Raw genomic sequence first — 10544 nt, forward strand, 5'->3', positions numbered from 1 at the left:
CCCTTGTCTCTTAGCTGGGTAGAGTCAAGAACAGTAAGTTTTCCACCATACTCTATAAGATTCACATTCTTTAACCTGAATCGTCCATGCAATTCATCACCGTCCATGCGAGGTACTTGGCTCATTATCAACTCTTCCGATATAACGTCGAAACTCACAAGAACATAATTATACATGTCAATCAAAGCCAGGTAATATATAACCCCATTGACAAACTGTCCTCGATGGACCGGGGTGTAGGGACAGAAGTCTGATGGGGTTGGAGCCACCTTGAGGTGTTAGGACAAAGACCCAATGCTCTCGCATGGTCGTTAGGTTTGGCACAATTGAGCAGATTACTTTGTACTGGTCGTTAAGAGGGTTGTGTCCGAAATAGTAGTAGACGATTTTCTTAGTTACTCCTGGAGGTATGATGCTGGATTTTACGGCGGGTAAGGTGAAAATTTGTCTGGTGGCAGGGTTATAGATTCGCGGTTTTCTCCAGAAGGTGTAGCACATGAGGCCACGAAGATTTTGCGAGATGTACCCTCCCATCCGTGGGATGGTCAGATTGCGGTCAACAACATAGGAAGACGACGATTTAGTAGTGTCTGGAGCCGAAGATAGGATTACATTATTATGGTCCTTGTAGAGGTCTGCTAAACAGATGTAAAGACGAGGACGTGGTCGGGATTGGCACGTTGTTGGGATACAATCCAAGTTCCACTTCTGAAGTTTAAAGGAACTATCATTAATATATAAAGGGTTAGGGTCAATCTACTAATTGCCAATTGGTTTTCAGTTAAAAGCCCAAAATAAGCCCAGATTTAACATGGTATCAGAGCCCAAGGTTAAAATTCTGGTGGACCTAGAAAAGTGGATATGGACATGCCTCTTGTTAACCCGAGTAATGGGGGTCCAAGAAAGGGTTTATTATCGGTCCAAGTGAGATCGGTTCGAGATGGAGTTATCATTTTGAGGAGGCGTATTAATATCCCACATGTGGTCTTTGGTTTGAAGGGGAGATTGTTGGGATACAATTCAAGTCCCACATCTGAAGTTTAAAGGGACTATCATTAAGATATAAAGGGTTAGGGTCAATCTACTAATTGTCAATTGGTTTTTAGTTAGAAGCCCAAAATAAACCCAGATTTAACACCGTAAGGAAAAGGCTGCTGAAATATCTGGAGCAGAGGAGCGACGACCAAAGCTTTGAGAGACACTTGAATCTAATCAGGGATTTTGTAGGCAATCTCTTGAGAATCTCAACCACCACATCCATTGGAATATATTGTGCCTCGTTTCTTCTCCTTCTCTTCTTCCTCTCTCGTTGGATAAAGGACCAATCCATCGTACAACAACTATCTCGACAAAGAGTAGCGCAATCTTGGAGTGCAAGAAATCAAGCATTTAGGGTTTAATTTATTTGTATTCTTCCTCTTTTGACAAAACCACGTAGTACATACAGATCCTTTTACCGTTTTTTTCCTACTGGAAAGCATTTGGGTTAATCTGCATTAGTTTGGTGATGTATTCTAGTTAAATCATTTTACCATTTTTTCCAAATGTTGTAAGTCTTGAATCACAATTAAAAGCAGGTTAGCAGTTGCAACCAAATGTATAGGATGAAATATGTACGGTTCAGTTCTCTAAATTATTATCTTGATTGTTTAGTGAAAGGCATATATACCAACTAAGTTATTGCCATCATCAGCTGCCAAAAACTATCGAACTAATCAACTAAATTTATAGGGAGAGCTAGAAATTTGTACTAAAGCTGGTTTTGAGCAGTCACCAGTTCCGCCTCATCATGCTTGGATATTTATTTACCTTGCAAAACAACACAATTTAGCATAAATTCAAGCAGCTACAACCAAATGTATATAAGACCAGATTTAATAGCAAAGTCATTATAAAGTTAACAATAATCTCAAATAATTCTAATTATACATTTTTGTTACTTTTAGCTTATTTTATTTACACAAAATCAAAATAAATACAATAATCTCAATCTAAACCATGTATTATTATATCACTTGAACTTTTTTGCCCAATGGATTATTGTATATGGTTGTTGTTCTTAATCAACTTTCACCCACATTCAAATGTCACATGTATATAAGACAAGATTTGATAGCAAAGTCATTATAAAGTTATCGATTATATAACAAATCAAATTTAAAAGTTAAAATCACCATGTACAACAATATTCAATGCCGACTCTAAATGAAGTAGCTAAATTTAGATGATTAGATGATTACATACTGTATATGTAAATGTAATCAAAGCCAAGTTTCAATTTTTGAATTGATCTCATGTCTGTCTCACCTACCTTATCAAAAGGAAAAATGAATTGTCTAATCGATTCAATCCATTTTTTTTTTGTCGTTGTTTAGAAGATACTTTTTTCTAAACCATAATATTACTAATTAAAAATCATTTTAAATCAAGGGCAATTGTCATGAATACCATCATTTTAAGTTTCTGGGTCAAAAATACCATAAGCCCAAACAATTTTTATTTCTAACATTTTTCATTAAACCATTTGACGAAAATACTCCTCTTATTTCTCAAACCCTCATTGTTTCCAAATCGCTTCTCGTTGCCTCCCTTCACTCAAAAAAATAAATACGGTGGTTGATGGATTCTCGCCACCTCGCCGGATTCTCATCGCATCACCGGTATATCTCACCGGAAACTCGTCGCATCACCGGTCTATCTCGCTGGATTCTCGTCGCATCACCAATCTATCTCGCCGGATTCCCGTCGCATCATCGGTCTATCTCGCCAGATTTTCACCGCTTCGCCGGTATGCTGTTGTCTTGCTTCGTCTTAGAGGTCTCCTCAATTCGATTCGCATCGCCCTAGCCACCACCATCCTTATGCCTCGTTTCGGCCTTGCTTTGCCTCATCGTCGTTGCGATTTGTATTTGAGGTTCTTCTTCTTCGTTGATCAACCTTCTCCACACAACGCTTTAGCATTGGTCATTGTAGTTTATAGGTAAGATTCATTTCATTCTCTTTCTATTGTAGAAATTGAAAACACCATAAGATTTATGTATGTGTGTGTGATTTTGACTTTACTAAATCCACAAAAACCTAAACCTATTGGGTGCAAAATTTAGTAGATTCTTATGGTTTCTACTAAAATTTATCTGTTGTGGATTGTCTTCGTCATGTAATGATTTGTTCTTCCTAAACATGTAAATTGTTGTGGATTTTCTTATCTGTGTAACAATGGTGATGCTAGTTTTGTTAGATACAATGCTAGTTTTGTTAGCTAGAGTTTGGTTGATGGTAGTTATTATTCAGTTGCATTATACTTTATTCCATTGGTGTTGTCTTTTCTAACTATAACTTTGCTTAGTGTACTTGACTTGGTCGTTTTAATGTTGCATAGAAAAGTTAATTATAAGTGTCATTGTGATGAGTCTTGCAACTGGATGTTCATGTTGCTTATTGAGATGGTTTTGTGTCATTCTAGTTGGATTAACCAGTGAAGTTACATGCTTGATTTGATCATTCAAGAAGAACTACTTACAACTTGGATTAGCTTATACATGTCACAGTTATACAATTTGGATTTGCTTATGTTTCAGTTTACTTTATCTTTATACATTAAGCTTGGTTTGCTGACATGGTTTAGTGTTTTCGTGTTCATAACTGACTACTGTAGATTTCTTGTTTGTTGAAAATTTGGGAAGCACTGTTGAAATTTTAGGAAGACTTTCATAATACGATATGTTTCATAATGAAATTTTGGCTCTTTGTGGCCAATGGTTTTGCGTTCTGCTTACTCATGAAGCTATTCATATCATGTAGTTTCTTACATAAACGTTGATTGGATTAAGATTTTTGAAAATTGGGAAGCACTGATGAACATTCAGGAAATGATCTTTGTATTTTATGATGATTTTCCTGACACCATCTGTGTTTTTTGTTAATTTAGAAACTTACATTGATTGAAAGGTGGTTTCTTGTGACTACTTTTTGTGCTTTCTGCTAACTCATGAAGTCATTCATACCATGTGGTTTTTCACATAAACGTTGATTGATTAAGATAGTTGAAAATTGAGAAACATTGTCGAAGATTCAGGAAATGATCTATATATTTTAGGATGATTTTCCTGACACGATCTGCTTACAAACTACGATTGCATCAAAGAAGTCAAAGCATACTTAACTTTTTGTTTGTTTTCATCTATCTAGGATTGTATAATGTTTGAGATGACGTTAATGAATAACAGTTTCAATAACTTTCTTCCAATATTTAGTTATTTTCATTTAGGAAAGACTAATTGAAATTTAGGAAGGAATCCTTGAAATTTAGGAAGGAATCCTTGGCATTTAGGAAGACCTTTTGGATTTTTCTCCATCGTTAAACAATACAATTATACCTCAAGTTAAAATTCTACTATATAGGTAAAACACGAGGATGTGAACAAATTTCAATCACTATCCCTCACTAATGAGTAATATGTTATACAGTGAGGCAAGAAGATAAACAAAGATTTAAAATTACATTTCTTTAAATTTAGGGAGGATTTTCTAATGTTTAGGAAGACATTCTTGAATTTAGGAAGGTCTTCCACAATGACATGCATTCAAACTTCCACACAATTGTCCATTTTCTTATCTTCATCATCAACTCTGCTTTGTCCTTGAAATATTAGCGATCATGTATATCATCAAACACTTGAGTGTAATGACACATCCACTTAGTCGATAAAAATCCTACAAACATAAACACATATAAGTAAAAAACCAATTTATGAATGCCTTCCTAACTCGTAAAGACTATATATCTTACTGTTATAGTCATACCATCTCCTCTTCATTCAATATCTACTAGAGAAACACAAAAGAATATATATATGAGAACTAAAAGCATATTAAGCACAAAGAAATTTTTAACTCTATATTCCATAACCTTTACTCACAGCAACAACTATTGCAAAAAGCATTTGTGTATTGTTGATACTCCCATCGAGTAAATGTCATTCTTAGCACATATAGATACAAACACCAAATCTCTTTCAAACATGTAAGTGGTTTGGTAGCTGGTGAGAAGAGATATTGGAGTGACTACAATATTGTCCCTATTGATACAAGAACAAAAGGAAAAGATTATATGCATTTAACTAAATGTGGTTTACATGACTCACATCTTCTCTACCAGTATGTACAATCTTTATAAACATAACTCAACTCTAAAACTATAATACACGAAGATCACATCACAATTAAACTAGTTTTGCAACACTAGCAGTTTTATTAATTACCTTGAAACCCCCAAAAAAACACTTCCAGAATAATGTGTGTCATTAGCTAAAGGATTCAAAAACTACACAAGAATTTTATAAACAACAAATTTTGTAAAATTTTAGAATGAAGCACAAAATACTATTCAATAAAGCAATCAAATGGTAAAATCAAGCAATCAGAGCATAGAGAATACCTTATCATTAATTTATCTCCGATGATAACGCAAACACTGCAACCACCAAATTAATCACCACCGTTGTTGTCTTGTACGGGAGCGTCATCGGATCTAGACACAGTGATGGCCTTGGAACAGTCATTTTTGTCGATTTCGACTTTGAATTCGATAGATTCATCAACATCGATATCGAAACTCTCAGATCTGATGGTGAATTGGAGAATGAATAAATCGTTGTTGCCGGCGTCGATGAAACCAAAGAGATGTCAAACAAATTGACGAAGTTGGAGGAATACAAAGATGAATGATGTCGGAGGAAGACGGAGACGAACGATGTCAAAGATAGATGGAGCCGTCAGAACTCGTCGGAGATGATGAATCACGATGACAATACTTAGAGAGGGTTTGAGAACGAAATCCAAAAGCTTCACTCACGTTGGTTTATAACATAGGAATATAATGATCTTTTAATTTAATAAATAATGGTATTAGTGGAAAAATAAGTAATGGATGGTAAATTAGGAACTAAAACTAGGTTTGATGGTATTCTGGGGCATTCTCTTAAATCAACCATGTTTGAAGAAAAGAATAATTTTTGTCAAGATTAATTTAATAATAATACTATAGGCTTTTTGGTTGGAACTAAATCTGAATCCAGTCAACAAAAATATTCAGATTTTTTTCGAACTCAATCTGCTGAATCCAGTTAGACTCAACCGCACAAATTATGAAATCCGAAGGTTTTGCCAACAAAAAATCTGAACTGGCGCAATTGGTTAAGTATCATTCCAAATCAGCTTCGCATCCTTGCTTCGAAGTTCGAACTGTATTGTAAACATGAAATCGTTTTCTTAACTTCGTTTTACAAAAGATACATTAACATTTAATTCAAAATCATCACAACAAAAAAAAATCAAAAGAAATATTGATACACAAAAAAAAAATCACACATTAAAAGAAAAAAAGCAAAGTATCTTTTGGCTTTTTAATAACAATAAATACATATATACTTTTTTCAAATGTTTTCTTAGAATCAAAACTATATTAAAAACAAAAAAAAAAGGTTGTAACCAGTTTACAAATTATTGTTTTGATAGGCATGTAAACGGGTAAGTTATAGGTTGATTTAATTATCTATGATTCGATTAGCATTGCTAATGTTTCCGAAGTCACCACAAACTATTAAGATTTTTAAAGAGGCATGATCAAATATTTAGTAGTGAGAATTATTAAAACATGGAGACAAATTCACAAGTTGTGAACAATCATGTCATCCATATATGTAGACTCAAAGGCTTGAATGGGGATTAAACACGTACGCTTTGATAGATTCCCATCACTCACTCGGTGAGATCTAGAAATACTAATGAGTACCCAAATACTGGTGCTGGAATGATATCCGGTTTTTCAATCAAAGAGAAGTCATAGGTTGTGACGACGACTAGATAATAATGAAGAAATATAATATAGCTATCTGAAGCCTGGCGAACTCTGCTCCTGCACATCCTCCTTCAAAGGCCATGAACGTTCTAGAGCCGCCAGAAAGCAGTTCTAACTTTTGAAAATGGATAAAAAGACCTTCAGTTACAAGAATATAACCTTAGGTTGGTCTGTTTATAACGTTAGCTTTACATTGCAATGATAAGGAGATATTTACTTAAATATACCAGAATTCCATGTGATCAGAGCCGTTCTCCAACCCAAATGATAAGGAGATATATACTTAATTCATAGTGTTCTGGCTGGTCTGCTTCAGAGAAGTTCCATGTTTGTTCAGCTTCGTCAATAGGTAAGCCAATGCGACTTTAGCACCCAAGGCAGAATGACCACGGGACAAGCAGATTGCACCACCCACAAGTACCAGACCTTTTGCTATCAGTTTCTTTGATGGTTTTCTCAATATTTTTCTGTGTTTGGCTACAACATGAGTCAACACTTCTTCACCACTACTTGTTCCCATGGAGACTGTGACATCATCTGTCTGAGTTTCTAACTCTGATGGAACCTGCAGTAACAACAACAACCATGACAGTGAAGACCAAATCGGTTGCTTCATGCACATTCGGGTTTCAGGACACTGAATTCCAGCAGCTTACAGAACAAAATATTTAATACGAACCTCACCTTACCTTTTTTATTAAGGTGACAGCAGATAAGATGGGTCCTTGTTGGGTTCCCTGACTGGTTGCCATGTATTTACAAAGTGCATTATCCATCTTACAAATGTAACTCCATATGCCTTTTGAAAAGGCGAGCTTCGCCATCTCAACATTTAACCCAGCATTCTCCTGATGAAACATTTTGATCTCACAAGCATTTCTGCCGGGAACTGCAGCAAGTGTTAAGGTTTAGGTATCAAACATATGGAATCTGAGGACGACTACACAAATACCGTACTCACTATGATCACTTGATCTCTGATTATATGGAATTCAAACAACATTGATCAGAAATTTTAGGTGAATAAGAAAACGACTTGCCTTGCCTGATTCGCCAACCAGATCTAAAATAGCTTACACGTACGTACTTCCTCTGTTTCGGTACCATATTGTGATCACATTCCTAATAATAATAATAACCAAAGAGCAAAACAATAAGTTAAGAAGCAACAACAAATTGTGACAGATAGAGAGAGAGAGAGAGAGAAGTTTCAGTTAATTTTATACCTTAGTGAAACAGTAGAATTTGTCCTTTCCTTGCCACAGTCTCCAAGCTAGTAGGTACTCTCTTGATGTCAACAAAGGAAACTTTTTAACCGTGCGACCACTCTCGACTCCGGTAATAGTGTCAACCTGCAACTGCTCATGATCAACCACAGTCTTATCCCATTGTTTCCTATAATCATTGTCCATGTAAAAGTCCCTCAAAATCTCTGCAGAACAGTCCTCAAAGACCGTGACACTTAGGTACTTCATAGGACCACCATCCTAAGAAAAGAAAAGAGCCAAAGGCTTTATTCATCATTACTCATTAATCAGAATAAAAGACTAAAATGACACAAAGTGAAGAAGATATATAGAAAACGATTTGAAACAAGTACTACTTTAGGCTTGGAGCGTTTAGCAGTGTAAGAAATGCGATCGTTGCTTCTGTGAATAACATGTTCCCATATCTCATCATCAGACTCATTTCTTTCCTCCAATTTTTCGATAAGAAATTTCAAATCTTCATCAGCAACTAGTCTGGATATATAGAGGAAACTCGTATTAGAAACAGCTCAATGAAAGCAATACACATAAAAAAAAAAAAAGCCTAAAGATTAGAGAACCATTCTCCTTCAAAGTTTGAAAGCAACACACTTTAAGCTAAAAAAGGATACTAAAACACATTAACTGGCATAAAAATCAAACCTTTATTTACCTTGATTGAGAAATCACGGCATGAGAAACTGGGTCGGTAGGCGAAGAACTGAAGAAGCGAAATTTAGAAGAAAATAAGATATGAAAGAGAAGAATTAAGAGAAGCGAAATCGCGGTGGCCCAGATGTAACCATCTCGCCGGGAAAGTTGGTCGGAGAAGAAAGACAAAGCCCAGTTGAGTAAGCTCTTCATCGAAATCCCAAATCTCTACGCTACGATGTTTGAGATTTCGAACTCATCAATTGATTCATAATCATCGGTGGCGTGTGTTTCCAGTTGCACTTGCGGGCAGGGCAAGGCAACGGCTTCACCGGATTCACTCTGCTTTACTCTCTTCTCTTTATTTTATTTTATTTATGGTTTAACCCTCAAGTTTTTAATTATTCTTCTCTTTTGACCCCTTTGTTTTGTATTCTTATAATCTTGCCCTCTTTGTGCTCAATCTAATAAAATGGGTGCTTTATATACAAAAACATGACCAACCTATTTGACAGGTCAGACTATATTTGTGTGGTTTAGAGAACCATAAACTGAGGCAAGCCACATAAATTGAAAATGGAAAGAATCTGTCGTTGTAATTCATGTAAAATAATATATGGAAGAAATGAAGTGTGTCACAGATCTTGATGTTCTCTATTCTGGATAAGGGCCATAAGGCAACAGTTGATTCTATTGATTCTGTGACAATCACGATGATCACAAGACTTGTAATAAGCTTATTTTGTGGAGAAATCCACAAGAGAGACAAGTAATTTTAATATGAGGGGCCAGCTTTCATATCGACTGGTGTCTTTACTATAGCACATCATCTCCACTGTCAGCTGTGACCACAAGAAACAAAGTTAGGAACAGGAGGGAATAATAGGAGAGAAATGCATCCAGATTAACTATACTCTCTTGAGTTCAGATTTAGATGATCTAAACCCATTAATATTGAAAACAAATGTTACGAGACATTAACCATAAGGGTGTACGTAGACATATGGATTGCTGTTACTCATCATGAGACTCTTCAGAGTTAGTTTCTCTCCTTTGTCTTGTTAGCCTTTTGGTTTGATTGGTACAGTAAATCTTAATTACCAAGTGAAGCATGGCCATGTTGGTATACAATCCAAGTCCCACCTGAATTTTGAAGGGATTATCATTAATATATAAATTAGGATTATGGTCAATCTACTAATTGTCAATTGGTTTTTAGTTAGAAGCCCAAGATAAGCCCAAATTTAACATGGTATTAGAGCCCAAGGTTAAAATTCTGGTGAAACTAAAAAAGTGGATACGGACATGCCTCTTGTTAACCCGAGTAATGGGGGCCCAAGAAGGAATTTATTATCGGTCCAAGTGGGGTCGGTTCGAGATGGAGTTATTATCTCGAGGAGGCGTGTTCTTGGTTTGAAGAGGAGATTGTTGGGATACAATCCAAGTCACACATCTGAAGTTTGAAGGGACTATCATTAATATATAAAGGTTTAGGGTCAATCTACTAATTGTCAATTGTTTTTTAGTTAGAAGCTCAAGATAAGCCCGAATTTAACAGGCCAAAACTGTATTCCTGCAGAGCCGTCTCCGGCCGGGATCAGCAAACCATTAATGAGATGGAGTCCTGAGTCCATGAACGTTTTCTAGAAGCCGTGAACAACAAGCTTGAAGCGAGTTAATTTTTTATGTGATTCCAACACTATTATTCATGGTTTTGTTTTTCATCTTTTTCGGCTGCAAAATGTTGATCTAAGCAGGTGTTGTTTTGTTTTTTTTTTTTTTTTTTT

The 10544-nt window shown here is 35.7% G+C and overlaps 3 protein-coding genes across 6 annotated transcripts in view; all 3 read right to left on the bottom strand.

Moving 5' to 3' along the window:
- LOC109127886 (F-box protein At2g40925-like) overlaps positions 1–306 on the bottom strand; it is a 1486-nt gene extending 1180 nt beyond the window's left edge. The window contains 2 exon segments of the mRNA XM_019233442.1: positions 91–261; positions 263–306. Coding sequence (XP_019088987.1) covers positions 91–261; positions 263–306 — 215 coding nt within the window.
- LOC104731940 (putative glucuronosyltransferase PGSIP7) overlaps positions 1–10544 on the bottom strand; it is a 214799-nt gene that overhangs the window by 179630 nt on the left and 24625 nt on the right. The window lies entirely within an intron of this gene.
- LOC104731932 (phosphatidylcholine transfer protein-like) lies at positions 6866–9209 on the bottom strand. Of its 4 annotated transcripts, none has more exons than XR_758693.1 (7): positions 8780–9209; positions 8463–8601; positions 8086–8346; positions 7900–7981; positions 7549–7748; positions 7087–7424; positions 6866–6974 (listed from the first exon to the last, which is right to left on the bottom strand). XR_758693.1 is itself a non-coding variant. In XM_010451442.2 (6 exons), exons 1-6 carry the CDS (start codon positions 8968–8970, stop codon positions 7143–7145), a joined length of 1155 nt encoding a protein of 384 aa, XP_010449744.1. In that variant the 5' UTR covers positions 8971–9209; the 3' UTR covers positions 7004–7142. The 4 variants fall into 4 exon arrangements, 2 of the variants coding, with proteins under 2 accessions (XP_010449744.1, XP_010449745.1); XR_758692.1 differs by having other exon boundaries at positions 6866–6997; XM_010451442.2 differs by lacking the exon at positions 6866–6974 and having other exon boundaries at positions 7004–7424.

Source organism: Camelina sativa, chromosome 12 (genome assembly GCF_000633955.1).
Source record: "Camelina sativa cultivar DH55 chromosome 12, Cs, whole genome shotgun sequence".
Lineage (NCBI taxonomy): Eukaryota > Viridiplantae > Streptophyta > Magnoliopsida > Brassicales > Brassicaceae > Camelina > Camelina sativa.

Excerpts from the sequence above, each read along its gene's own strand:
- LOC104731932 (XM_010451442.2), bottom strand. The coding sequence starts at position 8,970 with ATGAAGAGCTTACTCAACTGGGCTTTGTCTTTCTTCTCCGACCAACTT. Across the intron at positions 8,347-8,462 it reads CTAAACGCTCCAAGCCTAAA|GATGGTGGTCCTATGAAGTA; the intron begins GTAGTACTTGTT and ends TTCTTTTCTTAG. Across the intron at positions 7,749-7,899 it reads TGGTTGGCGAATCAGGCAAG|TTCCCGGCAGAAATGCTTGT; the intron begins GCAAGTCGTTTT and ends CACTTGCTGCAG.